Source organism: Pituophis catenifer, unplaced genomic scaffold, assembly GCF_029215685.1.
Source record: "Pituophis catenifer annectens isolate HBS135680 unplaced genomic scaffold, rPitCat1.0.hap2 SCAF_1, whole genome shotgun sequence".
In the NCBI taxonomy this organism is placed as follows: domain Eukaryota; kingdom Metazoa; phylum Chordata; class Lepidosauria; order Squamata; family Colubridae; genus Pituophis; species Pituophis catenifer.
Window position 1 is genome coordinate 58647433 of NW_027256881.1, and position 17808 is coordinate 58665240.

At 41.3% G+C, this 17808-nt stretch overlaps 1 protein-coding gene across 2 annotated transcripts in view; it reads right to left on the reverse strand.

Moving 5' to 3' along the window:
- ZFAND3 (zinc finger AN1-type containing 3) overlaps positions 1 to 17808 on the reverse strand; it is a 110009-nt gene that overhangs the window by 66755 nt on the left and 25446 nt on the right. Inside the window, exon 3 of one of the 2 annotated variants that reach the window (XM_070932455.1) lies at positions 15843 to 15869. The exons of the other annotated variant lie outside the window; for it this stretch is intronic. Coding sequence (XP_070788556.1) covers positions 15843 to 15869 — 27 coding nt within the window. The remainder of the gene's footprint in view (positions 1 to 15842; positions 15870 to 17808) is intronic. 2 annotated transcript variants of the gene reach the window in all.

Below are 17808 nucleotides of genomic sequence, written 5' to 3' on the forward strand. Positions count from 1 at the left end.
CGGGTGGTTATGGGTGCAACCCGTTGCGCCCACGTGACACCCCTCCTGCGCGAGCTGCACTGGCTCCCAGTGGTCTTCCGGGTGCGATTCAAGGTGTTGGTTACCACCTTTAAAGCGCTCCATGGCATAGGACCCGGGTACCTTCGAGACCGACTTCTGCCACCAATAGCCTCCCACCGACCAGTCCGCTCCCACAGAGAGGGTCTCCTCCGGGTGCCATCAGCCAAGTTATGTCGGCTGGCGACACCCAGGGGGAGGGCCTTCTCTGTGGGAGCCCCAGCCCTGTGGAATGAACTGCCCCCCGAAATACGAAAGATTTCCGACCTCTGGGTGTTTCGCTGCGCTCTGAAGACCCTGTTGTTCCGCCAGGCAGGGCTATTAACATAACGTTTTAAATTGGGGTATTTTAAATTTCTGGGATTTTAATTGGAGCCTAATTATTTAATGATTTTAAATTTTAAATTGTTGTCGTGTTTTTTGTGTTTTTAAATAGGCTGTACACCGCCCTGAGTCCTTCGGGAGAAGGGCGGTATAGAAATAAAATTATTATTATTATTATTATTATTATTATTATTATTATTATTATTATTATTATTATTATTATTATTATTATTAAACTAAACTTCTATTACAAAAAAAGTAATAACAAAGTTAGGAGTGCACTCAGAAGCCTACTGGCACACAGCAGAAGTATTATATGAGTGAACTCTGGTTCATCCAATACTTCACATGCTGGACCAGTTGAGGTTTCTGTATGTTTTTCAAGGGCAGCTTCATTCAGAATGCCCTCTAATGATCCAGATGAGAAGTCCCTAAGGCAGGGGTGTCAAAATCGCATCGTCACAGCGGCGTTACGTGATGTATCGTGACTTTTTTCCCCTTTGCTAAACCAGGTGTGGGTGTGGCCAGGGTGTGACCCATCCGGCCCATGGGCCGCGAGTTTGACAGCCCTTCCCTAAGGCATAAATGAGCAGAGCCTCCAGATCCAGTCTGTTTTCCTCTACCAAATTTATGCCTTTTGCAAGTCTACCTTTTATAAATAACTCCTTATTTGTTTACTCGCATGGTGCGAGAAGGGGGTTGAGGGGTTTTTTAGCTAAATTTTTAACCAAAATTTTAAGGGGACCCGGGAGGAAGGGAGGGGGTTGTAAAAGTGGACCCGGGGGGGTTCAGATAGCAACTGAGCGGGGTGATGGGTCGATTGGCTGCAACAGAGGGGTCGTGAAAGGAAATTTAACCGGGGAGCAGGGGGACGATAGGAAGGGCTGTGTAATTGAAACAATGAGTGGGAGGGGCAGGTATGACGGGCGCAGGGGGCCATATCATGTGCTGGGGGTGCGCACACGCTGTCTACAAGTAATTACGCACCCCGGCCCCCAATGCTCTCTACATGGGGCTCCCCTTGAAGAGCACTCGGAGGCTCCAACTGGTCCAGAATGCGGCCGCGCGGGTGGTTATGGGTGCAACCCGTTGTGCCCGTGTGACACCCCTCCTGCGCGAGCTGCACTGGCTCCCAGTGGTCTTCCGGGTGCGATTCAAGGTGTTGGTTACCACCTTTAAAGCGCTCCATGGCATAGGACCCGGGTACCTTCGAGACCGTCTTCTGCCACCAATAGCCTCCCACCGACCAGTCCGCTCCCACAGAGAGGGTCTCCTCAGGGTGCCATCAGCCAAGTTATGTCGGCTGGCGACACCAAGGGGGAGGGCCTTCTCTGTGGGAGCCCCAGCCCTGTGGAATGAACTGCCCCCGGAAATACGCAAGATCTCCGACCTCCGGGTGTTTCGTTGCGCATTGAAGACCCTGTTGTTCCGCCAGGCCGGGCTATCGACTTAATAATTTTAAATTGGGGTATTTTAAATTTTTGGGGTTTTAAATCGGCCAAATTTATTTAATTATTTTAATTTTTAATTATTGTTGTGTCTTGTGTTTTTAAATTGGCTGTACACCGCCCTGAGTCCTTCGGGAGAAGGGCGGTATAGAAATAAAATTATTATTATTATTATTATTATTATTATTATTATTATTATTATTATTATTATTATTTACAAACAAAAGCTAGGCTACTAGGTTTTGTTCTATTTGTACTACATTCTTGAAAAATATTTGCACTCTTATTATATAATATTGTAGCTTTAAAAGTGTAGGAGCAGAAGCATATTAGTGTACATGGAGACAAAAAAAGAGGAGAGGGAGAATAAAGTGAACTGCAGCTCATGAAAACCTATGCTTTTAAATAAAATATGTTAGTTGGAAAAGTGTTACCAAACTCCAGATTTGGCTTTAAACAAGAGTTCCACAACCTACCCACTCCATCCTCCCAGCAATAGAAAGATAATACAAATAGATTTTTAGCCCCACAGAACTAAACCACAAGCCTTTTATTTATAAAACCATACAATGCTCCTTAATAGCAATTTTTCTATTCAGGCCAAACTACCTATCAATTTCTTCATTAAAGAAAGATTCACAGCTCCTAAAGAATTTTATAAGTACAATGCTGAATCAAGATTTGAGGAAGTTTTATATAGCTCTTAGAAAACACTTAAATTTAAACAAAATTGATAACAATTAGCAGCAGTTTGCCAATAAGAGAACAAATGTTAACCTGTGAATAGCTGGTATATACCAAATACAGTTTCTTCTGCTATCCATAACTTTCTCTAAACCATTTCTCTTCCTAAAATAGAAATCATCTTGCCTATTATTTTTAGATAAACCATGAAATATCCATGAAATTTTAATTATTAACAAAATATTAGTAAGAATCTGCACAATTGTTACGAATACCATGGCAGGTGTTTAGAGGGAATGTTGGAGTTACCTGAATGTTCTTTCTATGTGCGCTGCAGGAGAGTCCAAGCATGGGATTCAATTCGTCTGATTGGCCACAGACTGAGTTGTAAATTCTTTGGCCATGCCTCTTCCGCCCAGCCGAGCCTGTTTTTTCAACGAAGACATGGATCTGGAGAGGATGTAGCCAAACAGATGAAATCGACCACTCCTGGACCTCGGACTGTTCCAGAACGAGGGTGGGATTGGACTCTCCTGCAGCGCACATAGAAAGAACATTCAGGTAAGTCCAACGTTCCTTCTCCTGTGCGATGCTTGGAGAGTCGAAGCATGGGATATACCCAAGCTAAATCGTCATAGGACAGGAAACAGATTGGTCCAGGGTCCACTCGGCCAGCAGAACCCACTGTAACACCCGTCTTCCAAACGCCGCCTCAGCTGAGGCAAACATGTCTAATTTGTAATTCCTGATAAATGGCGAAGGGGAAGCCTAGGTAGCCGCCCTGCAAATCTCCTGGATCGAGGCCTGCGTAGCCCAGGCTGCTGTGGTGGCTGCGCTTCTGGTCAAGTGTGCCGTGATGAGGCCTGGTGTAGGCCTGGTTTGATGTCCATAAGCCAACGCAATACATGCCTTCAGCCAGCGTCCAATGGTGGATGGTGATACCTTCTTGCCCACAGACCTGGGTTGAAATGAGATGAACAGAGATTCAGTCCACCTGAATGAGGCCGTACATTTTATGTACTTGCGAAGAGCTCTGCAGACGTCCAAGGTATGCCAGCGTCGCTCACGCGGATGTCTGGGCTTTGGGCAAAAATCTGGTAAAATGACTTCTTGCGCCCTGTGAAACCAGGTTTGACTTCTTGTGCCCTGTGAAACTACGCATCCTGGGGTGCTGTGAAAGAGGGATTGTTCCCTCGCCTGGTAAGATTGTGGCCAAGGCTGCCACCTGCCTGTGGAGGGTGTTCATAGATAATCCCTTATCAAGTCCCACTTGTAGAAAGTCTAACACCCTTGGAACTGTCGCTGATGTGGAAACTAATTTCTCCTTAGCGCACCAGTGACAAAAGGATGTCCATGTGGCTTCATATATCTTGTTGGTGACACATGTCAAGAAGCTAGAATAGTCGAAATCACTTTACCAGAAAAGTGTCCTTTCTTCAGGATCTCTCTTTCAAGTGCCAAACGGCCAACTGGAGCCACTGAGGGTCCAGGTGTTGCACGGCCCTCTGGCTGAAGGAGATCCTGTGAAGTGGTATCCTCCATGGACGAGTGATGGAAAGCATCACTCGGTCAGCAAACCACGGGCGTCATGGCCAGTGAAGTGCCACCAGCAGCACCTCCTCCTCCAAGATCTCTTTGATGACCCTCGGTATGAGGAGGGTCAGAGGGAAGGCATATAACAGGTTGGAAGGTGACGGGCAGCGAAGGGCGTTGGTGCCCTCGGCTGCTTGTGTCCGGAACCTAGAGAAAAATCTTGGAAGTTGAGTGTTCATTGGATTGGCAAATAAATCTATGGCTGGAAGTCCGAACTTCTCTGTTATTTGATGAAATATGTCTGGTGAAGTCGCCATTCGGACTGGATGATGGTTGTCCTGTTCAACCAGTCCGCTTGAGTGTTAGAGACTCCGGAAATGAGTTCCGCTCGTAATGACAGCAGGTGCCTCTCCGCCCAAAGACATAAGTCTTTCACCTCATGCATCAGAACCTTGGAACGGGGGACTTCCGCTTGGCTCCGCAAGCTTTGAAGACGCTCTTTTTTAAGCGCCCGTTTCCTGGTTCCGTAAAAGCCCCAGAACAGCCGAAAAACTGCTGTCTGGAGGCTTGGAACCCTCTGCCCAGGCAAAGGGGAGAGAGAAGAGTCGATAGGCGGAGGTAGAGCCCCCCAAGTGCGCTAGGAGAAATCCTGGGGCGCAAAGGGTGTGGGCTCCCTATTGAAGCCTGTCAAGCTGCTCCGGACCAGAAACGACTCCGCGAAAGCGGAGCTAGAAGCTGCGACCAAAATCTGCTGAAAATCAACGGGGGCACTTTTAACATCTGTACTTTGATTGCAGACAGAGCAAATCAGGAGAAAACAAAAGGAACTTGCAAGTAACACTTTAACTCTGCTTTAAAATGCAGAAAATGGCACCTGAGGGCAGGAGGAGGAAACTACCAGGGAAAGTGCTTGTTAAGGCTTGTTAAAGTTTGCAACAGTGATACAGCTACTGGATTACACCCTAAGGGAAAGTTTTAAAGGGGAAGCGTTCATGGAAAGAATTTGGTATTGAGGAAAAGAATTTGGTACTGACTTTAACTAAAATCTGGTTTTTATACTGTGTGGAAAAGAGTTGAATTGTTGTCCAGATAGCTGGATGAATACAAAGTGGCTGAAATATGGCTGACAATAGGGCTGGTGAATCAGCAAATTTCCAAGCCGTGACAGTCCAGGCTTTTCAAGAACTTTTAGACTCTTTTACTTCAGCCCTGTTGAATACCCGTGATCCTGGAGAGTTTGGACCGTGACCTGAAGGTCCTGTTTCACCTACAGTGTGGATGACTGGATTAAGATGTCATCCAGATAACATTGCAGTCTTATGGGCCTCACCTGCAGATGAGCTGCTACAACATCTAGTAGTTTGGTGAATGTTCGTGGGGCCAAGAAAAGGCTGAAGGAAGTGCCCTGTATTGCCAATGGTGACCTGCATATGAGAATCTGAGGAAGCTTCTGTGTGACGGTCTGATGGGTACATGGAGGTATGCCTCCTTGAGATCTATCAATGTTAAAAGATCTCCCTGTCTGATGCAACACAGGATGGTATGCAATGATTGCATTTTGAACTGTTTGTTCTTTATGTGTACATTGAATTCCTTCAAATTCAATATGGCTCTCTGCCCCCCCTCAAATTCTTGGGGACCAGAAAGAGGATCGAATAAAAGCCGAGACCCTTCTGCCCGTTTGGCACTGGTTCGATGGCCTTGATGTCCCGCAGGTGCTGGATCTCGGTCTCCATTACAGCCTTCTTGGTGGCCTCCCTGGGAACGGGGCACTGAATGAGCCTTCTTGGTGGGTTGGAACAAAATTCTAGAGTGAGCCCAAGCCTCACTGTTTGCAATGCCCAAGCATCGCAAACATCTTTAACCAGCCACAATGGGGATATGTGACTGAGAATCACTTCATGTGGTGGTAAGGACAGTTGCAGCCCTTTCAGTTGCTCCCTGAAAGAGCCGCCTGGATTGTGATTGTCTACCCCTGTTTTGGAATTATGATCTGTCCTGCGACCAATCCATACTTTATGGGTATGATCTCTGGTAGCTTAGGGCGGAAATCCCACCTCAGGGACATGAAAGGACTGCCTTCTGTAAAAGGGAGTAGTCCTTCTCTCCGCTCGCCTGTAAATATGAGGTAGGGCCTTCCTCTTATCTTTCCTTTCAACTAGGATGGGGTCTAACACTTCCCCAAAAAGCTGGCCTCCCTTGAATGGAGCGGATGCTAATCTCCATTTAGATTTCATGTCAGCTTGTTACTGGCGTAGCCATAAGAGACGTCTGGAGGTGACATTGGACGCCAGAGCCCTCGAGGCAAACTTAGCCGCATTGAGAGTCGCATCTGCCAAGTACTCGGTTGCTGCTATTAATTTACTAATATCCTGATGCAGCCTTGTATCCTCCGGGGATGCCTTGGCCTGCATTTGACGCAGGCATATTAGTGATGTCCTAGAGAAAAAGGAAGCGGCTGTGGCCGATTGAATCGCCCAAGCGGCTGCCTGGTGCGTCTTACGGGCAGACAGCTCTGCTTTCCTGTCCTCTACTTTAACCCTTCTGCAGTGCTGGAATGTAGAATGATTGCTGAAGCCATGGTGGCCAGCAGGGCATCCACAGTTGGAATCTTTAGGAGCTCTTGCTCTGCTGTATACATTCTCTTGTCCATCCCACTAGGGGCAGGGATGGAGCCAGGCTGATCCCACTGCCATTGTATGACATCTACAAAGAACTTGGGCGAAGGAATCATTTCCTGTGCCATAACCTGTTCCGTAAAAAGGCTGGTACAGGGACCCTGAGGTTCAGTGAGAGTATCTGTTATCCCCCCAATTATCCCCATATTGGCTGTTGTTTTGGCTTTAAACAATAAGGTCTTAAATAAATTAGGCCAGAAGAGCCCAGTATACATGGGCTTGCCTGGGGAGATACCCTCGTCTTCTGATAATTCATAATATCCCATTTCTTCATCCCCCGCCAGCAAGGCCTCACTGTGCATTGAAGGGAGTGGGGAATGAACTTCCCTAATATAGCCAATATTAGGTTGCAAATGAGGATGCAGAGCCCCTGGCCGGGAAGGGCCCAATGTCAATGGGCCCATTAATCCCCTTTGGTGTAGGGCTGCATCAATACCCTGTGAAATGGTTTGTGCTATAATGTTTTTGCTAATGCTATTTTGAGATAGCATCGAAACCTGACAACGCAGTTCTACAGACAAACCATGATCTTGATTCTCCTCAGGGCAGAGCCCCACCGCGGTAGGCATAAACATGGCCGATGGAGCAGGTGATCTGTTGAGAGAAACAGGTACCAATCCTGCAGTAGACAAGCAGGAGGCAGGATCACAATCCTCCTCATAAGATGTTGCCTGAAAGTCTTGTATCCCTGTGATCACATCAGGAGACCAGTTTAACTGGTCCTCCTGCAGGATATGAGGGGGTAATTCCTTTTCTAAGGAAATGCAAGCCTCCTTTACACTCACAGGGATCCCTAGAGCTCTTGCTGCCTCTGTCCGCTTTTGGGCCTTTGCAAAATGCTTTTCCAAAGTCTTCTACCTTCTTTTGGCATCTTTCTCAAATGCTGAAGAAGTGGATCTCGAGTGTTTGGCCTTAGATCTAGTAGAAGACCTTTAGACACTGATCTTGCCCTTTTAGGCTCAGAAGCCTCTGCCCTCTGTTGTCTGGGGAAGAGTCAGCTGAATTGCTGTTGTTAGAATCCATGGGTCCGCCATTTTAATGCTGTGACTGCTACTGTTATTTGCACTGCCAGGCCATACTAGCCCTGGGATATTCCCCTTGAAGTAAGGTCTTGAAAGCTGACCGATAAAGCTGTAGTACTCACTGTGAAGTCCAGGCCACAATTTTTGGCACCAAACCGACAACACGGTTTGTAAGCGAAATAACTAGTAGCAGCAGAAGCGACAGAGACAAGAAGGCGCGAAACTGGCAACACGGTCACAAGGGCTGCCCAAAGCAGAATAGCGCGAAAACTGGCAACACAGTTTACTTGTGCACGGTTTCGCACCTTCTTGTCCCTGGCCGCCTGTCTTCACATTCAACCTAAGCCTCGGTCTTCTGAGGGCTGTTCCAAGCGCCGGTGCTCTCTTCCTGGCCAACTGGTGAGCATGGAGCAACCGGCTTCAGTTTTCCGATCTTTCGAGCCGTGTGGCAATGGTGCCTACCGCTGTGCCGATATTGGTACGGAAAAGCGAATCACGCTTTCCTCGGCGCTCCAGCAACTCCACACACAATAAGAACTCCATTTGCTTGTCCTGTATACTATTTCTTTAAAGGATCAATGCTTTTGGTGTCTCTCTAGGCCAACTGAGTTGAAAAAACTGAGGCTCGGCCGGGAGGCATGGCCGAAGAATTTACAACTCAGTCTCTGGCCCATCAGATGAATTGGACTCTCCAAGCAGCACATAGGAGAATTTCCCCTTTTAAAAGCTATCAAAATGTAGTATTATCTTCAAGCAAGATAGACATATCTAAAAAGAGGACCAAAGCTGAAGATCTCCAAGCATTTTTGAAAAATAAAAATAAAGGATTTTTATTGTTAATTTGCTTCACTGGAAACAAGTTTATTCTGTAGTAAGCAGAGTTCACATGGGAATAAATGCTTTCTACTTTACTTTACTTTGTTTTTCCTTGAGTAATTTTTGATACTTCACTGTTTTCAAGAGATGAACTTGCTTTTGTGGATTATAATGGACATAAGTTACCTCTTAGTGTTGTAAATATTTAGCACAACAAATGTGCATCATAAAGCTCTGCAGACATAACTCTTACTATTTAATTGCCCATCTTTTTAAACGGAAATAACGGAAAAAATGTATTTAGCTATGTGACTCATTTTCTAATTGGTATTATTTAAGCAAAAGACCTTTCATATCTCACTTTCCACAAATCCCACCATAAACAACCTGGGCCAAACTTAAGTGAAACAAAAGCTCACTATATGCACAAAGGATAATCGTATGTTTACAAGTATTCAGTTATTAGATTCATTATTTATGGTAAGTATTGAAGACTTAAGTTTAAGTGATGTACCTTGGGTCTACTTAGAGTATGAGTCTCACATATGTATACAGTACATACTATCAGATGAGAACCATCAATACTATCACATAAATCAGACTAGGAAATCAATTCAACTGGAAGAATAAAACTACCTTTATTGTTATCTATATACATAAAAGCAAAAACCACTCATGCATTAATCACGAAATCTCCAGAACTGTAAAGCCTACAAACTTGAAATTTGCCACGTATGTTCCTCTTGGACTCTAGGTGCTCACTAAGAAAGGATTTTTCGAAATGACCTAACACGCTCTGATGCTAATTAGTTAGATGTTCTATACCCCCTCCCAACTTGAAAATAACTCTGGAGGGAATGGGATAATATAGGACAGGCTTCTGTGGGGCAAGCCTCATGGAGAGAAGAGGCTAGAAAGCCTGAGAGAGAGAAAGGGATAGGATAGGAGACATTTCTGTGGAGCAAGAAGGGGAGAGGAGAGGCTTCTATGGGGCCAGCCTGAGGGAGAGAAAGGGAGAGGCTTCTGTGGGGCCAGCCTGAGGAAGAAAAGGGGAGAGGAAAGGATCTATGGGGCAAGCCTGAGGGAGAGAAGGGGATAGAGAGGAGAGGCTTCTGTGGGGCCAGCCTGAGGAAGAAAAGGGGAGAGGAAAGGATCTATGGGGCAAGCCTGAGGGAGAGAAGGGGATAGAGAGGAGAGGCTTCTGTGGGCTAGCCTGAGGGAGAGAAGGGGAGAGGAGAGGCTGATTGTAACTACTTATTAATTCTCAAACTCTGTCAATTTATCAAGCCCAATCACATACCCTGTTTCCCCCAAAATAAGACATCCCCGATAATAAGCCCAATCGGGCTTTTGAGCGCATGGCAATAATGCCAAGGTTCAATTTCAGGGTTCAAAAAAAATATAAGACAAGGTCTTATTTTCGGGGAAACACAGTAGTTTCATAGCGGAGCACGGGTATTCAGCTAGTTGTCTATAATAACAATCTTGCAAGTCTGACTGTGCTGTCCCCTCTTCTCTTTTCTCATACTCTAGTGAACAGGAGTGGCATCTGCCCAAATTGCTTCTGAATCTTATCTTATTATTGAGGACTTTAAAAAAAAATGTTTCAGACCTTTTGGTGAAAGTAACAATCCTTACATATCTCCTTATGTTTTGCAGATATAAAGCATCTTACTACATTTTCAGTAGCCCCAAATATTTATGAATGCTACATTTCCAAATATAAATATTAGAAAATTAATCTAATATTAATTTAGTTACCTTTCAGGAGGAATTAATTACACATTTCAAAGGCATTCTCTCATTGGTTGGTCTCCCTTTTGTGAAGAAAGAGTTAAATTGTTCCATTTATTCCCGAAAGATCTAAATTCAACTCAGTAGTGCCATGTTTTATTTAAAACATACGCTCTCTGAGTAACCACTTGTTCTAATTGGCAAGGCAAGGCAGAGTCCCAGAAGCACATAGCTCGTTACGTTCAGTTTGGATTACAAAAACACGAAACAAACTGCATCGAAATGTACAAATTAACAGCACAGGAGTGCATGACACGGAGGTGGAATTAGATTGTAATATGGAATTAACTCGATAGGGAAGGTATGGAACAGAGTACTAGTGTCTTTATAAATTCTACAAGGTTTTGAAATGAGCAAATATAGAAAATAGAGGATAGTAGGGGTTTTTCATAATTCAACAAAATCACTTATTTAAACAAAATAAATCATGCTCCTGTATATGCCATGCAGAAGATAAGAGTTACTAAAAAGTTTAAGAAACTCAAAAACACCAGTCAACATCTTTTTCTATATTCACACTGAAGGTCTGGACAAATCTTTTCACAATTAAGTGATATCCCAAACACTTTTATCTGTCTGAGAACTCGCACACAAGGGACTAAATTAGAGCAAACCATGCAGAGACCAAGGTTAATGAAGTAAAAATTAGATGAACACAATATTAATAAGATAGAAAGCCACAACAGAGACAGAATCCATTTGCCAAGGAGGAGGGGAAATCACTCTATCACATGCACCTCTCTATAAAAAGTTTTCTTTACACTCTTCCTCTATTTGACCATTGGGGATAAATAATGTTTGTCAACCATCACAAAATCAATGTGCAATGCAATGAGACATTAAAGAGATATTGTATTTCTGTTATTTAACAGAAGAAGTTAGATATTTAACATGTCTGCAAAATAAAGATTTCCTAGAACGGCAATATCAAAATATTAACATAAGAATGTTTCCCTATTTTGTAAATGATAATATATTCATGGAACTGGTTAGGTTTCCCAGTTGAGATCAAGGTATCTGAAGGAATATCTTCCCTTATTTCATTCAGCTATCACTCTGATATCAGCATTAGCTCTTCCCTGTTTCTCTTACTAGAGATGAAATAGATAAAATTAGGAAGCTACAGTCCCTCTAAAAATATACATCCACTGCTAGACAAATATCTTTTTCCTCATATTTAAAATATCTTACACATTACTACATTTTTATTTGATTGCATCTTATACAAATTTATGATTTTTAATTATTTGTAATTCTATAAAATTCCAGGGTATCAAATGTGATGAAAAACTTGGTATTATAAATAAACAGTCCTCCTCAGCTATATAAAACAATTACCAGTACTTGCATCTAGCTTTTCAATGTACCGGTACCTAAAAATTAATCATGTTGAAATTAACCAGTATGCCATGAACCAAATATTCAGGATGTTTTTAGAGAAGATGTATACACCATGAGGATACTGTAAACATGGATTTCATAGCTATGCATATATAGTCATGAGCTACATTTATTACCATTTAAAACAACAATCCGGCAATATTTTTAAAAGCATGCTAAATCAGTTCAATATAAAATGGACAAGAACACAAAGTCCTGCCAGATTCTTATTGCTAGGCAGAAAATGACTTCAGCAACAGTCCTACACCAGACACTCAACAGGCTATAACTATAATACTAAGTTTGAATGCTGTTAAAATACACCACAAAGCATAGGTTTAATGGAAAAACACAAATTGAGGTGCCAACTTCTATCAAGCTTTAAGGCAGGAAAAATTGTACTACAGCCCTTCTAATCAGAAGAGGATGTTCTTGAGCAGACAGCTGAGAACACAACTATTCCTTTCACAAAATGAGAGTAATGCTCTATTTTTGTATACCCGAAAATTTCTAGCTGCTAATCAGAGCCTATTAAAATGTATCATATAATGGAAGCACTGGAATATTCTAGCACAGTGATGGCTAACCTTTTTGCCATCGCGTGCCAGAGGGTGTAGGCACTTGTCATGCGCACGAGTGCCTACACCCCCATTCTATGCGCCCCGCTCCCGTGCATGCGACCACCCCTGCGACCTCCCCACTCCTGGCACGCGATGGCATGGTGGGCCCAGTAGGCCCGTTTTTCTTTCTCCCCAGGCTCCAGAGCCTTTCTATGAGTTTGGGGAGGGCAAAAACAGTCTTCCCCACCCACCCCCACCTCCAGAGGCTCTCTGGAGGCTGGAAATGGCCCATTTGCTGACTTTCGGTCATTTGCCGAGGGCCTCGGGGGGGTGGGCGGGAAGGCCGTTTTTGCCCTCCCCAAACTCCTAGAAAGGCTCTGGAGCCTGGGGGGAGAAAAAAACGGGCCTTCCCCACCACCAAATGGAAACAGTCTGTTTCCCTACTTCCGGTGGGCCCAGAAGGCCTGGAGCTGAGCTTGTGTGCCCACCGATATGGCTACATGTGCCACCTGTGGCACGCCTGCCATAGGTTCACCATCATGGTTCTAGAACATTGAAATTATCAGCATTACATCTAGAAGCAATTAATTTAAAGAAAGCATTAAAAGAAAAATATTTTTAAAAAACTGAATGAGACAGCTGCTAAGATAGTCAACCTTACAAGATTGACAAAGGAGCCTTGGTAGCACAGTGGACTAATACACTGTTATTAACATCTGCTGCTTGCAATTACTGAAAGTTCAAATCCCACCAGGCTCAAGATTGACTCAGCCTTCCATCCTTTCAAAGGTAGGTAAAATGAGGACCCAGATTGTGGGGGCAATAAGCTGACTTTGTATAAATATACAAAAGTATGAAGGCTATTGCTGAGCACATTGTAAGACGCCCTGAGTCTCCGGAGAAGGGCGGCATATAAATTAAAGCAAAAAAAAAAAAAAAAAAGATTACAGAGTATAATATTTTAATATCAACAACCAGAATATTGCCATATTACATTAGTGTCTGCTCACAAGGCATATATTAACACAATAGGTCTAGACTGCTATAATGATAACATGGACCATTAATCAGTCAAAGGGAGGGGGGGGGGAAAGAATGTATACAAAGTTTTGCTATTATAGTAGAAAACAATATATTTAGCCACTTAAGAGATAATCTGATACAGGTAGTTCTCATTTAACAATCATTTGAGGTTATGATGTCTTCCAAAAATATTACTTATAAGCCATCCTCGAAGTTACAACTCCAGCACACACAAACACACAGTCACATGATTGCATTTCGGGAGCTTGGCAAACAGCTTGCATTTACGACTGGTTGCAGAGGCCATTGGTCCTATGAATGCGATTTGCAACTCTTCTGCTAGTTTCTGGCATTTTTTGCTGGTTTCTACCCATCCCAAAAGGACTTTTTTAATGACCACGTGACTCGCTCAATGACTATATGATTTATTTTAATAATCTCGTAAAAAATAATAATAATAATAAAATTGTGTCCAGTCATATAATGACTCATTTAACAACTGAAATGAACCAAAATTCTGGGCACAATTATGATTATTAAGGACTATCTGTAAAGTCATGCAGTTACGTATGTTATTTGTTCATTGAATACTAATCTGAAAAGTAACAATTACACACTAAAGCAATTTTTATGGTGTTCTATAAAAATTCTATATAGGCAGTCCTTTTCTTATAGTTTCAATTAAGCCCAGAATTAAGGTTGTAAGTCATGGTAGTCATTAATTGGGTTATCCTATAACTGCACCCAATTTTAAGAAATTTTGTGGTGGTCGTTAAGCAAACACTATCGTTGTTAAAATAATCCAGTTTACTCAATGGGTTTCTTTGCCAGAAACCACAATAAAATGCCAGAAACTGGCAAAAAGCATAGTCACATTACTGCAGGACACTGCAAACGCCTATAAACTTGAGCCAGTTGCCAAGTATTCAAAATGCAATCAATGGATCATAAAATAGCTCTGGGGAAGTCCATTGCAGCTTTGATTGTCACTAAGCGACCACATGTAGCTATACTGAGAATAAAGCAAAGTTCATTTTGATTAAAAAAAATATTTTACAGGAAATTTTCCTGTTGTGTCCAACAGTCTCAAGTTGCCTAACACAGTACAATCAATATCTTCAAGAGGGAGACTTTATTTCTATCACGTAGGCACAACAAACATTTCTTTAGCAAGTGAATGAAACTTTGAGAGCTTTTAAAAACAAAGGGGGAGGAGTTCCTGAAGGGAACAGGAAGTAAAACATGTGTTATAGAGCTAAGGACAGTAATGGTTTAGGAGCAATCTCCTTCAGCTTTTGAATACCTTTCTAAAAACTTTCCAGGGAGAATTTCAAGCAAATTAAAAGAGAATACATAGTATTTTCTTGGAGTATTTAGTTTTGTAATATGGCATCCATCTGGCTAAATGCCAACTGCGATAGGATTTTTAAATTTCTTTCTGTTATTTTGACTTGTTAAGTATCCTTATTTTTCTAAACGTCTATAGGAAGTTGGGTGCTTAATGTCACATTTAATTCAAATATATTATAGAGGTTATTTTCATACTTACAATAAAATGGTTGTAAGCAGAGGATTACCTGTATGCAATGCTAAGTCACCAGTGGCAGCTCCGTGAAGGAACAAAGGAAAATAGGGGGAGCATGAGAAGAATATGCTAAGTTGGGATACTGACAATAATTGGGGGAATGAAGGAAAGATATATAATTTTATCAAAAGTCTGTATTTTAGGGACATTATTTCCATTTGCAGGTATTCCTCACTCTCCTAATACACAGAGTTACTTCCTATTGTTTCAAGATATTTTGACAGAAGATGAAGAAAATTTCTGAGCAACTATGCCATGTTCCTTTCTCTGCTGTTATGTAATACATTCAATGCAGAAATCATATTGCTGCCTAGGTTTCAGTTATGCAAAGAAAAGTAATGCATTGACTTAACATTCCCAATAGCTAATTTGGGGCAGCTTAGATTTTGCATATTTCAGTGTGAAGGGATTTTAAAATCTATCCTTTATTTGGATTAAGGCCTCTGATCTCCACTATTTTCAGAAGATTAATTGTCCCTATAAAGCAGCATTTAATTCTTTGGTGACATTTACTAAATTTTAAACATATTGATGTTTTTTTCTTGAATTATCCAAAATTATTGTTAAAATATGTTCTTATAACATTTTGACATTTTTTTTCTTGTAACTACAGGACACATGCGACCATAATAAATCTTTGTAAAATTTTAGTTGAAAGGAATAAAATTATATCAATACCTGAATAATATTTTTATATATTCTGAAAATTCAAAATGTTGTTTAATTATTACATTTAGTTCCTTATTTCTAGACATGTGCAGAATTTGGATTCAAAGAAGCAACAGACCGGTACCAGAAGAGACCCATTCTGGATTCAAAACACCTTTGCGTGCTTTGGATCCAAATATTCCGTACCTCTGTATCTTTCTATGTGAGCAAAGGCAATTACTTTACACAAACGATATGGGTAAAATTAATTAATTTTGTCATTTACTAACCTTTTTCGTTGTGTGGATTTCTTTTTTCTAGAGAGAAAAAGAAAATAAAGTCAAGATAAAAAAATACTTAGATATTCTTCATACATTAATAAACACGGAAGCATATTAAGATTAAATATGAAATTGTTTAAGTACATCTGATACCAAGCTCATAGTTTACCAATTTCTACCATTCTAGAGGTCTGTCTCTCTCTCCCTCGTCTCCCCCTCTCTCCCTATCCCTATCCCTTTCTCTAATAATCTGATAATAGGTTAGAACAGTTTGCATCCAAGTAACTTCCACCATTTTAGTAAAATATATATTTCTTTAGAATTTAACACACAATCTGGCATGATTAAATAACCACATTTTAGAAAAGTAGTTTTTAAGAGCTACTGATACAACACACATTTTAACAGCAATGTACCAAAATTAATCTGGTAATAAAAATATCCATTTACTTAATAAGCAGGAAACTAAGCAACCAATACACTGTATAGATAATCTTCAACATCCAACCACATTTGGGACAAGAATTTCCTTTGCTAAGCAAGATGGTTATTAAGTGAGTCATGGTTGATTTTATGACCTTTTTTGCCACAATTGTTAAGCAAATCTCTGCATTGGTTAAGTAAATCACATGGTTGTTTTAAGAGAATCCAGCTTCTCCAATTGACTTTGTTTGTGAGATGCCGGCTGGAAGTCGCAAATGGCAATCACATAAGCCCAGGATACTACAACCATCCTACACACAAGCTGATTGCCAAGCACCTGAATTTTGATCGCATGACCATGGAGATGCTGGGGTCATAAGTGTGAGAACAGGTTATAAGTCACCTTTTCAGTGCCACTGTAACTCTGAATGGTCACTAAACAAACAGTTGTCAGTTGAGGACTATCTGTAGTATCTGTACAAACTCCTTAACAAGATCCTCAAAGTTTGGGAAGGTTGATTACTCTAGCATACATTGTCTAATACATACAGTCTAAATCTATCAACACATAATTTCAATTTCACATCACAGCCAGAAACTTAATCTATTAGCTCGCTGCTCAATCCTTCAAAAGTATTTAGAAACAACTTAATGTAAGTTTCTGAATGATGGTTGGCTTTATTTTCAGAATGTATGTTATAATAGTTTGTTAAAATAAACATCTTAATTAATTTTAACACTGGCTAATACTATTTACCTTCTGTAAATTTCCTGTGATTTGCTTTTTATTTTAGCACATATGCATATATAAAAAGTATTTTCTCTTTTTTTGCTTCCATTCAGTTGTGTCCCATTCTTGAAGACTGCCTGGATAAGTCCTTGAAGTTTTCTTGGCAAGGTTTTTCAGAAGTGTTTTGCCTTTGCCTCCTTACTAGGGCTGAAACAAAGTGACTGGCCCAAGGTCACCTAGCTGGCTTTGTGCCCAAGGCAGAACAGGTCCTGGTTTCACAGTATCCTGGTTTCTAGCCTGAATCTATACCACTACACCAAACTGGCTCTATTTGCTCCCTATTATTATTTTAAAAATAATCCTTAAAATTTGCCATTTATCTTTTCCTTCTAAAAATGGTAGCACAATCTACAGTCCCAGAATAGCACATGGCCTCTTTGCTAAATTGCATGACAGAAGGGAAAAATTATTAAACACATATGATAATAATATTAGCAGTACTTAAATTAGAACTTACTTAAATGTAAACAAAGAAAATGTAAATGAAGTAAATTTATGCTTAGCTAACTCTATTTACTTAATCCTGATCCTATCCACAAATCAAATTGCCACCCATCCAAGAACAACAAAAATTTATATAGTCTTGCTTTAAATATGTAGTAAGGTTGTAAAAAGCATGATGGACAATCAAATCCATATAATATAATATATAATTTAAATATATTTAAAATGGTTTTCATTAATTGTAGGTTTATATTGCTGAAGGTCATAAATTCGAACTAAAAATCTCTGCTATGTCCAGGGTAGTGGATTTAGAAAAAT